At 38.7% G+C, this 24,361-nt stretch overlaps 1 protein-coding gene across 8 annotated transcripts in view; it reads right to left on the reverse strand.

Annotated features, from left to right (window-relative positions):
- Positions 1-24,361, reverse strand: part of LOC117420586 (bridge-like lipid transfer protein family member 1) — a 147,492-nt gene that overhangs the window by 56,760 nt on the left and 66,371 nt on the right. For 7 of the 8 annotated variants that reach the window (XM_059032355.1, XM_059032362.1, XM_059032359.1 and 4 more), the window contains exons 31-45: positions 23,902-24,022; positions 23,082-23,228; positions 21,983-22,110; positions 21,378-21,580; positions 20,463-20,660; positions 20,096-20,307; positions 18,564-18,715; positions 10,858-11,008; positions 10,012-10,164; positions 8,302-8,542; positions 7,731-7,879; positions 6,868-7,087; positions 5,377-5,535; positions 1,760-1,935; positions 1,209-1,381 (exon numbers count right to left, since the gene is read on the reverse strand). In XM_059032355.1, coding sequence (XP_058888338.1) covers positions 1,209-1,381; positions 1,760-1,935; positions 5,377-5,535; positions 6,868-7,087; positions 7,731-7,879; positions 8,302-8,542; positions 10,012-10,164; positions 10,858-11,008; positions 18,564-18,715; positions 20,096-20,307; positions 20,463-20,660; positions 21,378-21,580; positions 21,983-22,110; positions 23,082-23,228; positions 23,902-24,022 — 2,583 coding nt within the window. The remainder of the gene's footprint in view (positions 1-1,208; positions 1,382-1,759; positions 1,936-5,376; positions 5,536-6,867; positions 7,088-7,730; positions 7,880-8,301; positions 8,543-10,011; positions 10,165-10,857; positions 11,009-18,563; positions 18,716-20,095; positions 20,308-20,462; positions 20,661-21,377; positions 21,581-21,982; positions 22,111-23,081; positions 23,229-23,901; positions 24,023-24,361) is intronic. The other variant, XM_059032356.1, reaches the window with a different exon arrangement.

The raw sequence follows: 24,361 nt of genomic DNA on the forward strand, positions 1-24,361 counted from the left end.
ACTTGTACTTTACTAAAGTTACAAACTTGTACTTTACAAAAGTTATTGTATTTCATGCTCTTATTGTATTACTTGTATTGTAACGCTTGAAATGTTTTTGCTTACGATTGTAAGTCGCCCTGGATAAGGGCGTCTGCTAAGAAATAAATAATAATAATAATAATAATAATCAAAGAAACTACTAAATTATATCGCAAAAGTCTACTGCCATAATAGTAGTACAGTATTTCACGTTTGATTTTGAAATGTCACAGTATATGGAAAACTACAGAAGCGGTATGTAATTCAACGTGTTAACATAACATTATTCAGCAGATTTCATTCGACTTTATGAAGCAAAAATGTGTTAATTATGTAGGGTGATGCAAAACCTTTGGCCATAGCTGTATGTAGCCAGTCTTAAAGTGAATAACAAATAACTCCAGTAAACCGTATCTAATATGTTTATGAAAGATACATACATTATGTTAAACCTGTATTTGATTTTTAAGGTATTTTTTCATAGGATTTGTAATTAAAACTGACAAACTGGCTGGTATTTTGCATGTTGCACCTCCCTTTGAAGGAACACATCCAATACAAAAAAAAAAAAACTATTCAGAACGTTTAGTTCCTATGACTGTTCATAAGTAAAAAAATTTTTTAAATATATATTTTTCCAGAAATTTAAAAAAAAAAAAAGAGAGGCACTCAGGTCTGCCATTTATTTTATTTAAAAAGTACTCAAACTTCCACAAGCTAGACGCATTGGCTTGCATTTGATTACCTATGACTGACATGTTTTCAATGTCAAATAGTTCATTTATACAACCTTGTAAAAGTTAACCCGCATTGTAGCATAAAATAAAATTCATCTTTACCATAATGTATGAGAATAGGAAATATTAGGCAAGGCTTACTGGAATTATTTAGTTTGAACCATGTCCTTTAAATATTAAAAAAATACATCAACAAATGTTTTAGAAAGTCACATTTCCTTTAAAAAGTATGCACAAGGCTATTTTAAAAAATGATAAACTACAAAACATCTGTAATTTTAAAAATATCTATGACTTTTGTCTGTATAAAGGTATTTTACCTCTCTCAATTAAAATATATATATTGCAAAACCTAAATCTAAACTTGAACAAAATATAGTGTAAAACACTTAAATATAATGTATATTTTATTTGTATTATTTAATTTGGGAGATTCGATATAACCAATACCTTTTTGATCTTTTCTTTCTCTCCTTAGATGTATCTGAATCGACAATATCTGCTCGGAGACATTCCAGAGTTCCAGAAAACGAAAGATGCTCGCCAAAATACATTCTGTATCTTAGTGGTGCAGTATCTTGAGACTGAATACCGGTGTGGCTTAGTAAGGGTTTAAATACAACCTAGTGTATTTAAAGTAAAAAATGACACAAGGTTAACACCAAGACAAACTAAAAAAAAAATAATAAAAAAATTCTAGAAAAGTTTAGACATGTAATACACAAATGTTAAAATCTAATTTGACAAACGGTATACTCAAATCTGGGTGGCATTTCTACATGCTAAGAGCAGACCAATTTTACAAAAAATGTTGTTGATATTGTTTGTAACACACAATAAATATTCTAAATTGGATTCTGAAAATCTTTTGGTAGTTTTAAGTGTGAAGTTCCAATAAATACAGTATACTGTAATTCATAATTTAATTTGGCAGAAACTGGGCCAACATAAAATTGATACAAAACTTTTATTTTTTTTATTATTTTTATTATTTTTTTTACCTGTGCATCAGCCAACTGTACTGCTAGGGGTCCCTGATTCATTTCCTCTATAACAGCGATATCATCCTGGCTGGTACTGAGCTGAGAATGTGTGCCATCTAGGGTGTTTTGATCACTGGACAGTACAGTATTAAAGTTTGAAGCAGACGGTATTGTAGGAAGGTTATATGTAACACCTTAGATCAGAAACAAGAGATGTTTACAAACTTAACAGTATGAACCAACAAACACGTCTGTACATTCACTGGCATCTCTCCATAGACACCTAATTAATCATGAAGTGCTTTAATAAATTATGTTAGGTTATTATCATAACCCTTGTTCCCTGAAATAGAAATGTAACCATTACCAAATGGGTATTTACCGCTTAAAGACCCAAATCCTGAATATTGTATACCAAAGCTGCTCTTTGAGCCTGTGACGCAGTCGTGGCCCCGCCCTAAGGGCACAAAAGGACTGTGCTCTCAGCATCATTTTTCCTTCAAGCCTGCAGCAATCATGGACGCAGAGACCTTGAAGGTTAATGGTTACATTTCTATTTCAGGGAACCAGGATTATGATAATAACTTAACGTTCCCTTTCAAGTACAAAATTTAACCATTACTGAATGTATGAGTGTACCAAAGTGCAAGATTGTGGAACGACCAGAATGCTACAAGGCTAAGCTGAAGGCTGCCTTGTGCGTACAACTTGGAACCCCAGTAACAAGCAGCTAGGGCGAAAGAACTGAGGGAGAGTCACCTCTATACCTGTGTTATAAGGGTCAACTGGGAAGCCGTCCTTAACACTCTAGTTCCAAAACCAGGGTTTTGAGGATCCACGATATTCATCGTGTAGAACCTAGCAAGGGTATGGGGAGTAGCCCACACCACCGCACTGTAGATGTCCTCGACATATGCACCCTGAAATAACGCACACAAAGTTACAAGGCCCCTGGTTTGAACGGGCCGTGAGCTCGACAAGGCCCAAACTGGGCAGAGCGTATGGAGCTGTCGCTCCCTGTAAGACGGGAAGGAGGGGGATAGAAGCCTCCAAATCCACAGACTGGTTAACATGGAAAGCCGAGGATTGGTACGGAGCGTGACCTTTGTCCTGGCCTCTGTAAAAAAAATAAAAAAATAAAAAATAATAAAATAAATAAAAAGATAGCAATTTCAGCTCAGCTGAATGCAGGGGTTCAAATGGAGGCTTCATGAGTGCATTAAGCACCACGTTTAGCCTCCAGTGAGGAACAATGTCCTTCATAGGCAGACGAAGCCGCCAAGCCCCTTCAGGTAGTTGGTCCCACCGCGGGACCAAACCTATGCCTTGGAGTGATCGGGGCTTCCAACAGCGGTGCTTTGTCCCTGTCAGGCACACGTGTCTGGGAAAGCCAAAGGTGCCTGCCTGCAGCTACCAGCGCAGCCAGGTTTGTACCTACAGCCTGTCCATTTAGCTTGGACACACAGAGCAGGTGCTTATTAACCAGGTGCAGCTCACCCAGCTTTTGTGGTGAGGGCCTGTGGTGCTCAGAAAGGGACCACAGAAAATGCGACTGGTAGTCTACCAGGATGCTGTTGTAGTTCCTTAGATGTGCAGCAAACGCACTGGCTGAATAGGCTCTCTTGAGGATCACCTCAGGAGACCTGGCACTGCTTGTTAGGGCAGACAGCATCCTTGGATAGGAGCGCTAAATTAGGCGCCTGGACCAAGGCAGCAATAGAAGTCTCAACCAGCAGAAAATGGGCAAGGCCTAGCTTCTCCGCATCATGGACTCTATATAGGGCGTTCATCAACCGGGAAACAACAGGAGCTGTTGCCAGATGGTCCCAGGAAGACTGGATCTCAAGAGAGAAAATCCAGGTAAACTGGGGTGGATGTGGGAGTGGCGGTAAGCTCATTGTCAAAAACTGACTGCCTTGTTTCCCCTGCTGTAGGCCAGGGCACTTGCAAAATTGCAGTGGCCCTTTTGATTAGTGATATAAGCTCTGTCAATAGGGAGAGCTTAACCACAGGGGATTTGCTGTCAGACTCCACATCCTCAGACGGGAATGCCAGTTCCTGTTCGCCGACCTCCTCAGAGGCACCGATGGACAGTATGTCCTCCTGTGGCCAATCAGCGCTCGCAACCTCATGGGGCACCAAGGGGACAGGCGGGGCAGGTGGCGCCAAACATTCCCGCAGTAATTCAGCAAGAAAGGTTCCTTGGTGGGAAACAGCTGCCCAAAGCCTTTCCATCTGCTCCGAGTCTGCTAATCGCCTGGAACGGTGACTCTTCTTCCTCCTTGGCATTCTCTGATCCCAGGCAGTAAGAGCACCTGCCGTGCTTGTCCACACTAAGCAGACCGGCCTTGCATATCTCAAAGGAATAGAATCCAGGCATGATGTAAGAAGCAAGCCATACAGTGTACAGATTCAGTTGTACAAGTGCTGCCTCAATCTGCTTACAGGCATCAACCGGTTAGGTAAAGACCCGAGCGGGACCAGTTAGGTACCGGACCGGTGGCCTGAGAAATGGTCGGTAGCTGGCTGAAACCAGGTCGGGTTGGTGCTGGATCAGGACCAGTGCAGTTCTGGCTCAGAACCAGGGCAGTTAAAATGGTTCTCAAGCATCCGCTTGGTAAAAGGGGCACAAAAACTCTCAGAAGCTGCGATTAGCCAGTGTTTGAATAGGCAGAAAGGCCTTGCATCTCTCACAGGGATAGAACCCAGGTCTGATGCAAGGAGCAAACAATGCAGAGTACAGATACAGTTGTACAGGTGCTGCCTCCATCTGCTTCTAGATATCGACTGGGCTGGTGAAGACCCGAATGGGACTAGTTTGGTTGCATCTGACCGGTGACCCGTGCACCGACTGGTAGTGGGTTGGAACCGGGTTGGAACCTGGACGGTACCAGGTCGATTCGGTACTGGTTCAGTGACCTTAGCAGCGGGTTGGTACAAGGGCGGTTCAGTGACTGTAGTACGGGCACCGGTTGGGAACGGAGCGGGTCGGGTTGGTGACCTCTGTACTGGTTCGGTACAGGTCCACCGGTTCACAGTAACTGTGGGTGGCAACGTACAGGGATGCCCACCTGTAAAAGCCACTGGCAAAACCACTCAATCAGTACCACACACGAGACTAAGGGAAGCCTGCTTGTTAGCAAGGACTAACAGCCTTCGCAATGGTGATGCTAAAAGTTGTCACCAAAACAACAAGCATCAAGATACTGTGGTTGAATTGCAAGCAACAACAATCAAAGCGAGTAAATGCAAAATATATACAGATAGAAGCAACAATGTACTTATCTGAGCAAGGCTCTCCGATCAGGTCAGTCTTGAAAGGAAAAATAGCACTGAGATCTGCGAGTGCAGTCCTTTTGTGCCCTCAGGGGCGGGGCCACCACTGCACCACAGGTTCACTGAGCAGCTTTGGTATACAATTTTCAGGTTTCGGGTCTTTAGGAGGCAAATATCCATTTGGTAATGGTTACATTTCATACTTGAAAGGAAATCACATTTAAGGTGAGCACCAGGTAGAGTACACTCATAGCCTAGTAAATAAAAACCCATTCTCCTTACATTAAAACGAACAATCGATGTTTACTACGTTTAATAAATTTACGAGCAGATATTAAGCATGTGGGCCACTGCCCTACCTGTTTGAAGGCTATTGTGCTCTGATCTTGTGACAGGAGGCTCCTGTACCACACTTCCTCTGTTACCCACAGCATTCGACATCCAATTATAGAAGCTCACAGAAGACGGCTCAGTTAACAATGGGTGCTCTGTCAGCATATCTGGAGCAACGTTGTTAGCTGTACAAAAAAAAAAATCTATTTTAATTTAACATTGTCAAATGAGCTTTTTTTTTGTTTTTGTTTTTTTTTGTTTTACAAAGGACTAGCAATTATAGCAACAATTTCTTATAACTAAGATTACTCTTGGACTACCTAAATATTACCTTACGTAAGGTAGCCCAAGATTAGTGTTAACTGGGGTTTGCAAAACCACCCCATTGTGTTTAAAACAAACAAATACAAAAATGTGTGTGGTTGTTTCAGTAGTAAATTTATAAGGTGGTTTCAAGTTAAAATTGAAAACGTTATTATTATCATAACCCTAGTTCCCTGAAATAGAAACGTAACCATTACCTAATGGGATATATCTCTTATAGCCTGAATTATATGAGCGCTTATATCAAAGCTGCTCCTTTAAGATCCCTGTATGCGTCAGTCGTCATCTCCGCCCCCAGGAGATAAATATGAGTGACGCATAAGGCTCAGCGCCATTTTCTCTTCAGGCCTGCTTTGTTGGAGTGAACGCAGTGACCTTGAAGGGTAATGGTTACATTTCTATTTCAGGGAATCAAGGTTATGATAATAACCTAACGCTCCCTTTCAAGCATGAATTGTAATCATTACCACTGGGATACAATACCCAAGCCGTCGCAAGCGTAGAGCTTGCTGCACCAGCAGATGTGCTACAAAGGAAGATAAACTGCCTTTAGCATTCTGGCCGAGGACCGATAAGGGTCCATGGCATATAGTCCACAGTACAGTGAGGGAGAACCCTCATGCAGTGTATATGCTGCAAGGTTATACTTTTAACACCAGAAGGCCAAAAAGGGTGTATGGCTAACTACCTCAGGACTCAAAGTGGAACATAATAAAAACGCGTTAAAAAACAAAATGAGTCCCAAAACCAGGGTTCTGCTGATCTACGACATTCAGTCGGTAGAACCTGGTAAAAGTATGAAGCGTGGCCCATACTGCAGCGTTGCAAATGTCTGCGACAGATGTGCCCTGGAATAACACCCAGGAGGTTGCAAGGCCTCTTGTGGAGTGGCCAGTGACCAGCTCCTGGGTAGACCGAGTCAATTTAAATATGGCAAGCCGAACTAGCTGCCTTGACCTTAACTGTGGAGGGAGATTTCCCTTCATCAAACAGGTCCTGCAAAATTGCAGTATATCTGCCATGTGACAAGTCGTGGGGTCCAGTGCACTCGATTGACACCACGTCTGGAAGACACCCTAGTCCTATGGGGCTCTTTGAGGAGCAGCTCAGGTAATTCGAGCTATAAGAGATATATCACATTAGGCAATGGTTACATTTCATACTTGAAAGGGAACTGCAGGATATTGCTGTACCTGTCCTGGTGAGTGAGCTGCTTTTCTTGCCTGTGGTGTTTCTCTGCGGGGTTGCTTCCAGGAGGTTGTGCAGACTGGGGTAGCTTCCTGTAAGGTAGCTGAGGAGGCTCTCCTTTCTGGGACTGTCCTTCACAGGCAACGCAGTCTGGCTGACATGGGCAGGGGAATCTGTGGCTGTATCTCCACTAGTGTAACTAAGAGATTGGTATGGATGGACACCCTATGGATGGGGAAATACACAATTCATTTTTGGACAGTTTTGAAGGTTGTATAATTCTGTACATTATACTGTTTTTTGTTTGAACACTACAGAATACTAACCATGATTCGAAAAAATACAAGCCTACTTTAAAAACCCCAAAACAGTACATCACTGGTATATTTTCAGACACCAGTAATTGTTTGCACAATTACTTGTCACTATTGCTTTGGTGAAGGAAGTTAAATTTGTCCATGAAGCTTTAAAAATAAGATGGTCTTCAACCCAGTTTACACCTTTTTATGTATTGTTTTATTTCATATTCTATAGAGCATTACAATGGATTATTGATTGATAATGCTAAGCATGGGAATACAGTTATGCCACTGAAACTGTGTCAAGGTTATTATCATACTCTGGTATTAAATAGTGACTATCCTGTTGCTGTCAAGTGCAGTTCCTGTTGTGGGATATTGCTTGTCAACTGTTACTGTATTAGGTTTGTGATTGAATCTTCACTTTTATTGTGTTCTTTGTACAACTAAATCATGACTTCTTGTTGGACTTAAAGCACACTGGCAATGCTGTTTAATGACTTCAATGCACGTAACCTGACCATGTGGGTGATATGGTAGAATGAAACATATAACAACATTCCATTTACCTTTATTTTAAGAGGAGATTCGGTGTGGTTATGAGACTTGGAGCATTTTCTCATAATCTCAGAGCCGCTGACCGGGCCTGAGGTAACACCTGCAGGCACAGGGTGAGCACTAGTCCCTTCTAACAGCATTGTGTGTTCACTTACTGTAGCTAAAAACAAGGAGGGTATCACTGGGTTACAACAGAGAGAAGCATTTCAAGAACACACTCAACAACAATACTTTAGCTGATAACTGAACAGTTTTAGGTTTGTTTAAATATACTTTCATAAAGAGCAGTAATACAGTGCAGATATACTGTATCTGCAGGCAATATTCACCATCAAAGAAAGTGCTGAAAAGCAGACATGCAAGCAGCAGCTTCCTTGCTGAAGAAAACAAAATCTGAGCCAATACTTTAGCTAACTGATCAGGCTAAATATTTCCTTTTGAGGCACAAAGTACTTTTCTCTTCAGGGATGGTCTAACTACACAGACATCTATTTAAAAACAAATGACAGTGTTAGTTTCGCTGTAAAGTCAAAGGCATTCATACATGAAAATCCTAGCACAGTGATTATAGATTATTATTACCTGCATCAAACTCAAACTCAGCCCCATCAGCACTGGTGTCGCTCTTTAAGCCTCCCCCACTGTCCAGTCCCTGGCCAGTCTCATATGCCTTCTGCAACTGTTCCTGAGGCTTGGGCAACTGTGTTGGCCTGAGTAACCCAATCGCTTTAAACCCTTGAGTGACCACAATGAACTTCATCCATTGCCTGGCCAAGGCCACCAAACCTTTCTTTAAAGTCACCAGAGCAGGAAGGCCATCATTCTGGTAAAAAAAATGTAAATACTACTGTATTAATAATAATAATAATAATAATAATAATTAATAATAATAATAAGAATAATAATAATAAACTTAAAACAGCATTAATAAAAAGCACCTGTTTTACAGTTGTTTAAGACCTGCATGCTACAGTGCCGAGAAAAAGTTTGTGAACCCCTTAGGATTTTCACATATTTCACATATGTCAAACTTAAAATGTTATTAGATCTTAATCTAAGTCCTAATAATAGATAAAGATAACCTGATTAAACAAATGACACAAAAACATGATACTTTTTCAACATTTATTTATCCACAAATTATTCAATATCCATGTGTGAAAAAGTATGTGAACCTTTAGATTCAGTAACTGGTGGCACCCCCTTGAGCAGCAATGACTTCAACTAAGCGTTTCCTATAACTGTTGGTCAGTCTCTCACATCAGTTTTGAGGAATTTTGGCCCATTCCTCCTTACAGAACTGCTTCAACTCGGTGACATTTGAGGGCTTCCTTGCATGGACAGCTCGCTTCAGGTCCTGTCTGTCCAGAGAACATTGTTCCAGAAGTCTTGTGGATCATCTATGTGCTCTTTGGCGAACTTCAGTCGGGCAGCAATGTTCTTTTTAGAGAGCAGTGGTTTCCTCCTGGCTATCCTTCCATGAACACCATGTCTTTTTCTGATAGTTGAGTCATGAACACTCACATTAGCCAAGGCGAGAGTGGCCTGCAGATCCTTGGATGTTACTCTGGGGTTCTTTGTGACTTCCTTGATGATTTTCCAGTTTGTTCTTGGAGAGATTTTGGTAGGATGACCGCTCCTGGGTAAAGTGACTCTGGTCCATTTGTAGACTGTCTGACAGTGGAGCCCCAAATCCTTAGAAATTGTTTTGTAACCCTTTCTAGACTGATGAGCATCAATAACTGTTTTTCTGAGGTCCTCAAAGATTTATTTTGATCGTGGCATGAAGTGTTTCCACACACCGGTATGGTGAAGACCAAACTCAAAAAAGTTTCTGATCTTTATACAGGGTGGGGCCTCCCAAACTCACCCCTGAAGATCTACCTAATTATTTAAACACCTGATTCTAATTATCCCCTTAATTGAGCTGATAAAACCAGGGGTTCACTTACTTTTTCACATACCCTGAATCTTAATTACTCATTGTTTGTCTAATTCATACATCATTTTGTTTCAAAAGACATGGAATTTGTTAATATAAACCCTATTGGATATTTAAGAAAAGACCGGTTTTGATTCAAGAAGGCTATCATGGTAAAACTATGGAATTTCCATAATTATCATTGGGGTTCACAAACTTTTTCTCGGCACTGTACATTCCAACTTTTCTATTTGTAATGATACTTTTACTTTAAAAAAAGTGTACGTGAGGATGGACATACTGCTTTTGTATAACTTGTTTTAAAATACCCCTCCCCTGCATACCCAATTATTTGCCGTATTATTACATACCATGGTGGCTTCTTCAATAATGGAGTAGTCTGCCAGCTGTAGATAGCGGTGTAGAATATTACACAGTAAACAGGAAGGATTTTCCTGGAGACAACGTGCCTGTTTACTAACTCTGTTGTACTTGCTTCTCAAAGGAATGTGAATACTCTTTTTCTACAAGGAAAAAAGGGTGTAATTTAAAAAAAAACTATTTTGCTGTTGCTGGACTGCATAAACTGTAATAAATTACATATAAGCTTGACATTTTACTACAAACTTGTCTGTCATAAGCATATTTTCTAATTTGGTACCAAAAAATACATACACAAAGCCTGTATTTTTTGCAAACTTACTGTACATGGGAGATATATATATATATATATCTTCTGTCCAGCGTTAAAAAGAAAATTGAAGTCAATATTTCTTCTCATTTACTTTATAAATTGTTGCTTTTTTCCAAATCAATACATGGAAACAGGCCCTAAAATTTTAAGATGAAAGTAGAAGCAAAAGTTTTTCTTTTAAGCAATAATTGCTATTGATTTTTATTGTTCCAGCACCATCTTCTTTGCACAAAAAAAGACATTGGTTATAATTATTCTGACATGTGTTAGAAAACAATCAATAATCCACAAAGAATTGCAGACTGACAACAGAAATTGTCCAAAATATTGATTTGTCTCTATTGAGTTAAAAAAAAAAGCTATTTTAAAAGGAGCAGTTGCAAACAAACGATGAGTTGATAAAACCTAAAATGTAGAAATAACATGGGCCATCTGTTTCAAAGTTTTCTATTAGTGTGTTTAAGGATAGATCTACATGACATAGCACTGGGCTGACCGGCACAAAAGGTAAGGTTAAAACTACCTCTAAAGCCTCAGTCATGATGCAGCCCATCACTGCGCACACCCTAAGAGTTCCTTCAGTCTCCAGCTTATTCAGAGAGGATTTCAGCTGGTCAATTGGAACCAGCCAGGCCCCAATAGCAGGGGTTGCTGTGCTTAGAAGATTCAGCTGCCTGTTGAAGAAAAACATGCATCATGTCAGGTTTTTATCTGATATTTTCTGTAAAATTTAAAATGTTGTATGTCTGAAAATGTTCATAAATGATCAACAAAAGGAGAATACAAAAAAAAAAAGATGTAAAGCTGGCACATTCGTATCTCAGAGAAACTAAACGGATAACGACATAGAACGTCTGTGCAGTACTGAAAATCACTATTTAAATAAAAAAAAAAAAAACAACGAAAAAAAACCCTGATCTTTACAGCTGAACCTCGTCTTCTTTAATATTAGCATCACAAGGGTATCCATGTATTATAAAAAATAACATATATATATATATATATTATTAGATGGGCGTCAGTGACTTACAGGAAAATAATGTATGTGTGTGTATATATATATATATATATATATTGTAACCCGGTTGGTATTAGTTACGTAATGTGTAGGATAGCCAGAAGGTGTAGAACAGGGTGAACAGATGGACGCCACACAGGAAATACAAAACTACAGTAACTTTTATTGTGCTGCTGCTCTTTCTGCGTTATCCACAACACAACATAGAGTGTCCCTGTAGTCTTGAGGGAGTAAATCATACACGTAATAAAGTTCAGGATTGTCTCAGGTCCGTCGCTCACCATCCACTTAAACCTCCTGGCGTGGAACTGCAAGGTGAGTAGGTTCAGCTTTCTAGTGGGCACTCCCAACCCTTATAAACCACAGTTACTTTATTCCTGCGTTGCATACAGTTCCTCCAGTCCCCTCTAGAGGCAGTGCACAGACAGGCCACCCCTCCTCCAGCGAGTACGTTGGTTCAGCTCTGCTGCTCCTGGGTTACAGAGGTCCTGTACTGCAAGGTGGACACGACTGCCCCTCCTGGTACTTGGTGGAAGTCCTTTATATGCTGCAGGTCTTAAAGTTAAAAAGTATACCGTCCAGAGACCAATCCTAACAACTAATAAAACAGTACTTCAAATAAAGCACACGGTGTTTTTTCTTCCACTGTACACCGTGTGCGCCAATCTCTGCTCCTCTCAGCCTTTGTTCCCCGTAGCTCAGAGGTATAACCGTCACTGACTTATATGCATTGTAAATCCACTCCGTTGAGTAAAAAGAATTAAACACGCTGTTACTTCACGTCCCACAAGAACAGACGCGCACTTTCTGTGTGCACAAGCAGTGTGGTACTTCCCAGCAGCGTCCTCGGTGTTGTTAGTGCACCGCAAGAATCTTAACAATCAGTCAGTCCCACAAAGAACGCCAGTTCCCTGTACACATTAACACAGGCCGTCTGTCTGGTAACAGCGAATGAATAACAATGCAAAAACCTGGGTTTACATACCCTTCCTTTAAGCCTCTGTACTTCGTCCAACTTAAAAGACGTTTCAACTGCTGGTTGTTTTTATAAATCCGAAGTGCCTCTTCAGGTCAATAAAAGAAAGCTTACAGCTTTCCTTCTTCATAAACTGAACTGTACTTCGTTGTTCAATTTAAATCTTCCACCGTACGCCGTCTCCAACTACTTCAACAATTTTAATATTGTAAACTTTCGCCGTCTCTACAATCAACACGGAACTCTCCACCGTTCCTACGACCCCCCTTCATTAGCTTCGCCAGTCAATTTAAACCTGCGCTAATTACCCAGTACGCATTGACTGGTCACGCTAATGATTATGGGTTCTGTAGTTCACTCTATCCCTTACTTCTCACAACGGGATTTAAAAACAACCAGCAACACATTCATCTCCTTTATACAGCGATTTCATTTTGGTACAACCGTTCCTTTTACTTCATTTACTTTATTGTACCCTCTGTATACCTCATTCCTTCTACAATATATATATACACACACACACACACACACATACATACATACACACCCTTCAAAAAAGAAATGCACAGCAGATATTTTTTCTTCAATCACTTAAAAATTGCAACAAAACTTGATCAAAAGAGGGGGCTCCCGAGTGGCGGATCCAGTAAAGGCGTTCCGCGTGGAGTGCTGGATGCGCTCTATAGTCTGGACGTTGCAAGTTCGAGTCCAGGCAATTCCTTTGCTGACCGAGGGAGATCCCAAGGGGCGGCGCTCAATTGGCCGAGCGCCGCCGGGGGGGGGGGGGAAGGGAGGGCTAGGTCAGCCCTCCAGGTTTGTCCAGGCACCTGCGGGCTTGCCTGTAAGCTGCCCAGGGCTGCGTTGTCCTCCGACGCTGTAGCTCTGAGTGGCTGCATGGTCTGTAGTGTGAAAAAAAGCGGTCGGCTGACGGAACACGCTTCGGAGGACAGCGTGTGTTCGTCTTCGCTGCTCCCGAGTCAGCGCAGGGGTGGTAGAAGTGGGCTGAGCCTAAAAATAATTGGACATTACTAAATTGGGGAGAAAACAATAAAAAATAATTGGCGAACACTAAAAAACTTGATCAAAAGAATTGTATTTTATTTAAACACATTTTCCTGAGTGTCACATTGTCAGGATCGAAAACACATGATGTACGCCGAAAGAACAACACATGAATAGTCCCAAAAATAACACCATTTGCTTAAGACTTGCAATATTCACGTGCATTCACTGCAAGTGCAACATGCCAAGATGTGGCTATAAAAGTGGAGTGTTCTCAGCGTGCATGTCTTATTGTTGTTCGATGTAGACACATTTTAAGTTATGCCTAGACTTACCGAGGCTCAATGGAATAATGCTATTGGACATTTGGAACCCAGGGAATCTCAGTCCGTCGTGGCACGGCGTCTGAATGTTTTCCAGAGCACTACTGGACTTTGGCACCGATACCAGCGATATGGAACAACACTTGACCACCCAAGATACGGTAGACCATGTGTGACGACGGCAGCCCAGGACAGATTTATACACCAATGTCATTTACATGACAGGTTCACCACTGCAACCTCTACAACATCTGCAGTACCATGAATGCATAGAATTTCCAACCAGACTGTCAGAAACCGCCTATGGAAGGCAGGTATCCGAGCAAGAAGGCCAGTTAGAGGAGTGATTCTTACGCCGCAACATCGTCGACTACGACTTCAGTGGTGTCATAATCACAGAGTATGTCCCATAGAAATATGGAAAAATGTGGTATTCAGTGATTAATCCAGATTTCTGCTTTGACGTGCAGCCCTGGTATACAGGCGACGTCATAAACGTTTTGCAGCCAACTGTGTGCAACAGCTTGACAAATTTGGTGGTGGGAGTGTCATGGTGGGGCGGCAATCTCAGACAGTGGCAGAACCAACCTTGTTCACATTCAAGGCAACCTATTCTCATGAGATCATACGGTCTCATATGATCCCATTCATGAACCATCGTAACGTCATTTTCCAGGACGACAATGCACGACCACACACAGCCTGGACCGCCACAGCTTTCCTCACTCAGAACAATGTTCATTTGCTTCCCTGGCCGTCTCGATCACCAGATCTGAACCCCATTGAGCCTTTGTGAGACGAGCCTGATCGATGTGTGCGACAACGTCACTCCGAGCCACAGATGTTAAAAGGACTTTTCCAGGCACTTGAAGAAGAGCATGTTATCCAGGCTCTGATTCGATCCATGGGCAGATGTCAGGCTGTCATCGATGCCAATGGAGGGCATACACGTTACTGATTTCTGTTGATCTTGAAATTTATTTGACATTTGAAAGTGACATTATTGAATGTCTTAATGATTTTTGTACAGGTTAAGGTTCTTTGGAACTGTCTAATTTACTACGCAAACTGCCATACTAATGCTATAAAAAGTACATTCAAAATACCTATGCGACACGCACACAGTTGTAGTCAAAAAGTTTACATACCCCAATAGAAATATATAATTTCTAGAAATTTCTCAAAAACAAAGAATTTTAGGAAAAATCTTTTGTAGCAAAACTTTTGCTTTGTGGATGAGGAAAAAAGTTACAAGAAATAGATGTCTACAATTATTTATTTCAGCAATTGTTTTTTTGCAAAACTCAAAAAATGCTAATTCAAAATTATTCATACCCTTTGATGCTATGATAGTATTGTCAATATGATAATGCAGAACCTAATTCTAGAAAAGTCTAGAAAATGCTGGATTGTAGAGCGTATAAAACGGTTAGGCATAGGATGAATGCTGTCATTACCAATAAATCAATATGGGGAAAAGTAAAGAGCTATCTGAAGACCTTAGGCAGAAAATTATTTATTGTCATAACATTGAAGAAGGATACAAGAAGATTTCCAGGCATTTGAGTATCCCAATTTCAACTATTGTTTCTATTATCAAGAAGTACAAGACTAATGGTAATGTCACAACGTTACCTCGGTCTGGAAGACAGAAGGCTCTTTCACCAAGAACAAGTAGAAGAATTGTGAGGAAGGTTAATAGCAATCCGAGATTGACTGCTAAAGATATTCAAAGTGAATTGGCTGCAAGTGGAACTGGGTTTTCCATTTCAACCATAGGTCAAGTATTGTATGGTGAAGGTCTCAATGGTTGCAGGCCAAGGAAAAAGACACTCTTAGGAAAATGTCACAAGGATAAATAGTTTAAAGTTTGCAAAACGGCATTTGAATGATGGATATGAGTTCTGGTCAAAGGTTTTGTGGAGTGATGAAACAAAAAAAATCAACTATTTGGTCAAGCTGATAGTTGTTACGTTTGGAGAAAGTCTGGTGAGGCATACGAAGAAAAGAACACCATACCTACTGTCAAGCATGGAGGTGGTAATATCCTTCTATGGGGCTGTTTTTCCTCTAATGGCACAGGAAATTTAGTTCCAATACATGGTAAAATGGCTTCAATAGCATACCAAAATATATTGGCCAATCATCTGAAACCCTCTACTACAAAATTTGGTTGAACCCTTTCCAGCCGACGCGCTCTAATTTCATTGAAAAATTCATGATGACAAAAAAGGTCATTTCTCAGCCGTCCAACCAGCTATCTTGTTTTTTTTTTGTGTGTTTGGGTCATTGCCATGACCACGGGCCTTGCCATTACCATTATACCATTGGTATATATTATTTTGAGTTTGAAGACGAGTCTCACTGGCAGCACCATTACGACTGAGTGGACAGCGGACTCGAAGTTCTTTACCTACAATTCTACAATTCCAGGACTGACAATCAGCACATAATCTAAAAGGTAAATACTTAAAATAATTAGTCGTATTGTTTTTTTTCCTTATTTTGTTTTTAAAACGTTATATTTGTTGGGTTTAAAAAAAAATCGCTGCGTCATGTCTGTCTGTGTGTGTGCGTGCTTACTTGCTTGCTAGGCAGAGCTAACTTTGTAAGATCCAAACACGAGTAACTACTGTACTAGCATATAAAAAAATAAAATTAAAATATTTAAGTTAGTTTCACTTCTGTTTGCGTTCATTTTAGTTTCTTTTCCCCCTTTTTTAAGTTGTTTCTCCTCAGGAGAAAATAGACATTCTGCGAGCGATGCGAAACTACATCAGCAGTACATGTTGAATATTCTTGTTTCGATATGTTTTTTTTTTTTGTTTTGTTTTTTTTTTTTTTATAGGACGCACCATTCTTAGCTGTAACATTATTTAGCTGTTTTAATTTATTTAAATTTTCGGTAATTATTTTGTATTTTATTAGGGTTTTTTTTTTCTTACTTTGTGTATATGTGTGTAAAGAAGAGAGAGAGAGGCATGATTTAGCTGTAAGTTAGTTATTATTTAGCCATGTATTTTATCATGATTTACTTTATTTGCGTATTATTTAGCCATGAATATGTTATTTTGTTTGTGCAAAGTCATTATTTAGTTGTAGTTATTATTAATCAGCCATGTATTTCATTATTAGTTTACTTTTTTTTATTTTATTTTGTTGTCAGTTTAATTTTTCTGTGTGTGAAAAAAGATGGATAATTGTTTATTATTATTAATTGGTATTTTAATGTTTTGTGTAGGTGTGTGTAAGCCAGAAGATGGATGGAGTAGGGCCCTGACTGAGTCTTGATTTATTATTTGTTGTAGTTTTGAAAATAAACATCTTAAATCTTAATTTTGTCTAAGTTTATTTGACCTTGTAATTTGCATCTATTTAAATAAATAAATACAATCTTGTGTGTAGTTGTTTCTTCATTTTTATACTTAAATATAGTTGTAATCTCAAACAGGGTAATAATGTTTCCAATTAGTTTTTGGCAAGTCTTAGGCTTGGCTGGCATTTGCCATTTCACAGGTTGATTTTTTTTTTTCTAAAATTCCATACATTATAAAACTGTATCTAGATCTGCAACTGTTCAAGATATTTCAATTCTGTTTTCAGATTTGAAATCCTTGAGAAATTGTGAAGCTACCATATACTCTAAGGTTTTTTTATGGAATACTTGGAAAAAGGTTGAAATTTGCAATTTTTTAAAATATTTGTACTTTTTTATTTTTCAAAGAAAAATTATGATGAGTAGCTCATATGGAAAGAAAAAATCACCCCAGAACAAAATACTGAAAATATCTACTTAATGCCTTTCTGCAGGTGTATTGGGTTTTAATTTCCGATTTACGGTTTAAAAGCTACAAGCAATTAAACACTTCATATTCATAACCAAATATGGACATTTTCCGTAGGCAGCATAGGGTTTAAGCGAAACTGGATGTTCCAACACAACAACGATCCAAAGCACACATCAAAATCTACTTCAGAATGGTTAAAGAAGAATAAAATCATGTTTCTGGAATGGCCTAGTCAAAGACCCAATCTAAAAGCGTTTGAGAATCTTTGGTATGAGTTGAAGAAGGCTGTGCAGAAGAGAAGTCCTCGAAATTTGAATGAACTGGAACCATTTTAGAATGGTCAAAAATCACAAAAGAATTATGCCAAAAGCTAATTTACAAATATCCTAAATCGTTTAAAAGAGGTTATTATCGCCAAAGGTGCCTCAACTAGCTATTAATTTTACTTTCCTTGTCAGGGTATAAATACTTTTGAATTAGCATTTTGGGAGTTTTGCAAAGAAAAATGCTGAAATAAATAAATTTCTTTTATATATATATAAACTTGGTACAATGATGTCATCATCACATCTATACCTCCCTGTGACAGGGTAGCGTCGCGGGCCCAGATGTTATTGGCAGGCAAAAGAGACTCAGAGGCAAGGAAACTGTAGTTAACGCACTTCTGCGCTGTTTAATAAAAAAAGGAAATCAAAACACTGCTCACAGAGCAAAAATAAAACAGTTAAACAAACACAAAACTGTTCAGGCTGGGCAGAGCCTTCACTGAACTTGAACCTCTAACAAAAATACAGCAACACAACACCAAACTATTCACTCAGCAACTCCCACCACCAAACAAAGGATTTTCTTTTTTTATAGCATGTGGCTGGAGCCTAATTATCAATTATTCAATTAGCTTTTTCTACATTCTCACATGTATTTTGGCAGGGATAGGAAATTAACCCCATCCCTGCCAACCACCACCAAATCACCACACAACAATATTATTTACAGGCAGGGCGCTGCCCTGCTACACTCCCTTTAAAGAATAAAAGATGTATACAAAAAATAGAGCACAGAGTATTCTCAATACACAGTTAAAGGAGATTTTAAGTATAAAAAAGTAGTCCAGAACTGTACCTTGAGAATGCCTGGGCAGATGAGCGCACATTCGTCGGAGCTGCAAAACCGAACCAGATTTCTGTTATCATGAGCTTCATGCTGCTGGAGTCAGGAGGTGGCGACAAGAGCGTCAAATCTTTCTTCAAATCATTAGATTGTACACCTTCATCCTAAACAGTGAGCAGGTTACCAGATCATCACTGCACAGTTCATCTTTCACTGCTACATTAATGAAGCACTTTCTTCCTGCACAACAAATCCTTGTTTTTGAGACAGCATACTATGTCACTTTACATTTACATAAGTAAGCAATAAGGCACGACAGGGTCTGGAATATACTCTGATATCCAAACGGCGAGGTGCGTTATAATTCACGAGGCGAAGCCGAGTGGCTTTAACCGCCTGGGGCGTGTGGATATTAGAGTATATTCCAGACCCTGAAGTGCCTTATTACGCTTATAGAATGGGTGAACTAACTAAATAAAGTAAAAACATGTTTTAATTAACAAAAAAGTAAATTTTATTAAATATCCTTTTGCCTCTGACCTAAAAAATAGTCCTTAAAACCGTTTCACAGTGGCAACAAAGATGATGTTTGCATTTTGAAATACTCGGACAGTGGCACAAAAAGGACACCCGATGCCCAGGCAGTGAACTTCTGTGTATTTTTTTTTCCATTTCTTTTTCTATGTCCAGAAGCTGTGCTTCGGTAAGTTCGATGCCTAGCAGTATTACTTTTTTTTCACCACATGAATAAGTGTTGGTGTCTGATTCAGACTCATCCAAAATCTCATCTAGAGTTTGGTTTCCCAAAAGATCCAAATTGATATACCTTGTCTGTCATCTTTATTGCGAATTTAAATATGGCTACCTTTTTTTTAAAATGATATATTAAATGTGGTTAGTCATGTTTATTAATATAAATTTAAATATGGCTACCATTTTTTTTCTCAAGATTCTAGTGGCGTATTGCTATCTACAAGTGATTTGCCCCTTTTTGAAAAAAGTTTCAACCCATGGGAATATGCTGTAATATTCACACCCTCAGTGAAAAAACAAAGAAAAAACATTTACTTATATATAATATATATTTTTTTTATATCAGTACGTGTTCTATGTGACGATCATCATAGTATTGTTCAGTCTTTGCAATAAAGTTGCCTGTGTCTTCATTTTATGCATAAATGTTGAGCATTAGTGCAACAAAGAGAATAATGCAACTTCTAAAATCAAACAATTGCGTACAGAAACGCTAGGAATGAGAGATGGTTGTGTTTTAAAAGTTTTTTTTTTTTACTTTTAAATGTTAAGCTGATATAATGTAAATAAACAAAAAGACCAAAAACTAAGAATAAGACCTATAAAAATCCTTGAAACCACAAGCTTTCTAAAAAAAAAAAAATAGTATGCCCACAGCCCAATTAAAAAATTATACATACGACGTACCGGAATTATAGTTACGATGTACAGGAATAATAGCAAAAAATGGACATTCAAAACTGCTGTATTGTAAATGTTATGATAACATTATTTTTCCTGTCATTCCTCACCTGCTCATCCGAGTCTGAATTCCCATTGACGTCCGAGGACGGACTCGCCACATCTTGTGGTAGGTTATCTTCAGACACATCAGTGCTGTAGCCACTGCCAGTCTGTGAGCCAGAAGACCCATTTGACTTCAGCAAGCCATTCCGTTCAGGGGCATCCGCTTTACCCATAACCCCAAAGGCACTGTATAAAATAGCCCCCGACTGTCTTCCTCCTAAATTTAAACATAAATACGTACAAAAGAATGTACAAGCACTTAAAACAATTGAGAGACATAGATGTATATATATATATATATATTTTTTTAAAGAAATGAGATCCCTCTCCACTTTAACATTACACCACACAACACAATTCCATTAACTTTACCTTTCACGGTCACATTTTCAATGCCACACTCGAACATGATCCATCCCCATTTCTCCAGGCTGGCTGCTGTTCGTGTTAGATCAGAACCCCCCTGTGGATCAGTCTCATCCACCAAGGTAAACTCATCCAGCTCCTCGAGACTAAACAGCACTTTGGACTTCTCAAATGGAATGGCAGTGATTGCACAGGTGCCTATGTCTTTTTTAGATAAAGAAAGAACACATACTCAATAATATTTATATGTGTCACATTTGAGAACTTTCATTCTTCTTCAATGTATTATTGTTCACAAATCAGGGGCAATGTCTCTATTATAGTAGGATGCCACCTTCACTGAATTTTGACATCAGAAATGTCACAAGCATTTCAAGTCAAGTCACTTGCCCCAGGTCTCACTGCAAGTTAGCGGCCGAGCTGTATTCAAACAAAAACACCTTTTGGCTCTAACACACTGTACAGATGCTGAAATGTGTACTTAATTCAGGAACAATTAGATCAAATACATGTTAAGGATACATAACTAACTACAAATGTTTAACTACAGTTCACTGTCACAAACATACGGCCAGACTTCTGGTTGTTTTATGAAAATTAACTGAAGTTATTGTGCCTATTGTGAGGTCCTGGATTTGACCCTCTTATAAACTTTTTATTCAACTGCTTTTAAAAAGGGTGCATTGGTTGCATCTGACCTTCTAAAAAGTTTCAGGTTTGTTTTGTGAATAATTACTCAAGTTAACAAGAAGTGAAGCATTCGTCATTGGTAGTAACAGGTGATAAATGGCAGACAGTAAGGATAGTAACTGGTGTAAGTGATCATACAAAAAAAAGTTATCAAAAATAACTCACAAAAAAGATTAAAACCCAAGTCTGTATTTAACACCGAGCAGGATATGATCAATAGGAGGCCTTTACCTGATGTGTCGAGACCTCTCAGTTGGCCATGGATGCGATGTATATTGAGCTTAGCTGCAATCTCTTTCCCTTTCTCAATCCCGGCGTTTGACCTCAGGGAACCTGAGGACTGGGGCTGCATTTTAGTGGCAGATGCATATTTCTCAAAGGATACAGAGGGCCTGCCATGTTCTGTGTTAATTGGTCCTTCTTCTACAACACCCCTGGTTAAAAACAAAACAAAAACTTTAAGTGATGTTTAAATAAGTAGAAAAGATATATGAATACCTGCAATATAACACAAATCTGCGTGTGAAGGATAATTAAACGTTGGCTATATCTGTAGACTGTGTTACCTTTTTTTATAGTATTGATCTAAAATCTGTATCCCAATGCAACTTCATATGTCGATCCCTTTTACAGTGGCTGGAACTCGCACATAAACAAACTGTGCTGCTCTCAGTCACCAATCCTGTCATTTAAGCCTCCTCTATACATTTACAGAGGTAGCCTATATATCATAAGCCTCAACAGTGAGTTGTATTCTCTAAATTATTTGGAAAGTAGACTTAAGTAATTTAAATAAATAATCTACTGTAAGTAAGCACTATAAGTACGCTTTTTACCTATTCATTCGGACTTGTGTAGCGATTCTATCGAAACACAATGCCACAAGGGAAACATGAGTCACATTTTTACTTGAGTTCGAAGGAGAACCTTCTTCAATAGATGCTTGCAGTAGGCACAGGTTTACCTGCAATTAAAAACATATTAACTGAAAAGAATGGGTATCTTAACATGGATAGAAACATAACTATGTTAAAATCATAGAGAAAGGGGAACAAATTTCAAAGTCATCCAAACTCCTTTTCCAAGATGTAAGGGGTGTAGGGCATTTTTCAAGACTTAAGACTTAGGTGGCAATCAGTCTATAGTAATTGCCATAAACCCTCTAATTTAAGTCAAGTAAACAAGTGTTTTGGATAATGCCTTCATCAATGTTGTGAATATTTGTCAAACAAACAAGGATTGTAAGTTACAGGACTTCCTTACTTAGAGTGTTGCCACCTAAGGGGCCTTGTTTGAAGTTTCTTCTCACAGCTACCGATCAATGTTTTCAGATATTAAGTTGCTTCTGCCAAGAGCTGTTTTAAGGACTTCCTATAGTATATTATTTGCTCATGGCATGGCATGTAAATAAAATACGATAACCCAATACATTAATGAGTAGCTACAATTTATATCCATCACAAAAAGATTATACATCTTTCCAGCATTGGTGGATATAAAACAGACTGCATGTATTATTACCATTTGATTGGCATACCATCAATATTCTTTAACAATGTATAATAACAATTTATGGTATTCTATTAGTTAACAACCAACAGAACACTGGTTTGCTTTTGTTTTTGATAATACGTTTCTGCATTTAAAAACCAAAAAACACCAGGAACTGTGTACTAACCTGATGCAAATCAGTTTACTTCAAAAAGATATTAACTCAGTAACATGCATTATGCATTTTTCACCAATGAAATAACCCTTGTGTACTTTGCATACTGATTATACAGTGCATGAAATATAGTTCATAATCCATGTTTTGAGATGACTGCCTCAAATCACAGCATTGAAATAATTCTTACATACATTTAGGGATCATGCACATGCACACGTTTTGTATGGCTACTGTAAAACACTAAAGCATTCTGTCTAAACCTCTACCTTCGGTATAGAAACGTTGGCCTGGAGACCTTTGATTTTCACATTATCCTGATTTGCTGACAAGTCAGTTTGCATGTTTCCCGAGTTTGTAGATCCAGGTGCAGCATTCTCTACCTTCGATCCCCTGGATTCATGTTTTGTAGAAACCTGCAAAGAACAATCGTTTACGCATCTGAACATGGCAGATTTATTGTCTGATATAAGGACATTGTTCCATTTAGAGCTACCAAATGATGTGGGCAGCAGTGTGGAGTAGTGGTTAGGGCTCTGGACTCTTGACTGGAGGGTCATGGGTTCAATCCCTTGAGCATGGTACTTTACCTAGATTGCTCCAGTAAAAACCCAACTGTATAAATTGGTAATTGTATGTAGAAACAGTGTGTAAAAAATAATGTAATTGTATGTAAAAATAATGTGATATCTTGTAAGTCGCCCTGGATAAGGGTGTCTGCTAAGAAATAAAAAATAATAATAATAATAATATAAAATTATAAAACTGGGAGCAAAAAATAATTTTCTTTTTTAAAACGTAAATATGCTTTATTACCCTTTTTAAATGTAACAACTTAAAAAAAAAAAAAATAGAACACTGCTTTACAATGCTTCACTTCTCAGGAACACTATTTTAGATATAAATCACATTCCATACGTCTGGTGAATATAAAGTATGACTGCTGCATCTTTTGTTTTTTTGTTTTCTTGCTGCAACATTGAGGCAACTACAGTACCTCAAAATACTTTGATCACTTTGCTAGAAATAAGAAAACACAGTACAGTAGACTTATTACAAGTTTTATTCTTAAACAACATAAGCACTTACTGAGTCGGAGACAGTGGATTTGCTGATCTGATATGCCTCACTTAGCACCTTGCCATGCAGATCATCCAATATGGAAGCAGGATGCCTGTTACTTGCAAAATGAACCATTGCCTCAATGTACCTATAAGGAAATACAGATCAGGTACCTCAGCCAAAACCAACAAACTATCAGACAGGCTAAACTTAATAACTAACTATGTAATATTTTGGAACACTAATCTGATGTTCGATGTACTGTAGATCAAAATACTAATCTTTAACTATATGCAATTTTTGGTTTAATGTTCATCTTACAAATTCAGACGGTTATGGATGCTAGCCTACTGCAGTTTAGTAAACATTTGCAGTAAACTGAATAGCTGCACAAGTTCTGTGGCCATTAAGAAGTGCTGCAACCAAAATGTATTATATTTTATAAAAATGTGTTTTGTTTTTTCCCCCCAAATACTACTACTAAACT

The sequence above is a fragment of the Acipenser ruthenus genome, chromosome 1 (genome assembly GCF_902713425.1).
Source record: "Acipenser ruthenus chromosome 1, fAciRut3.2 maternal haplotype, whole genome shotgun sequence".
In the NCBI taxonomy this organism is placed as follows: domain Eukaryota; kingdom Metazoa; phylum Chordata; class Actinopteri; order Acipenseriformes; family Acipenseridae; genus Acipenser; species Acipenser ruthenus.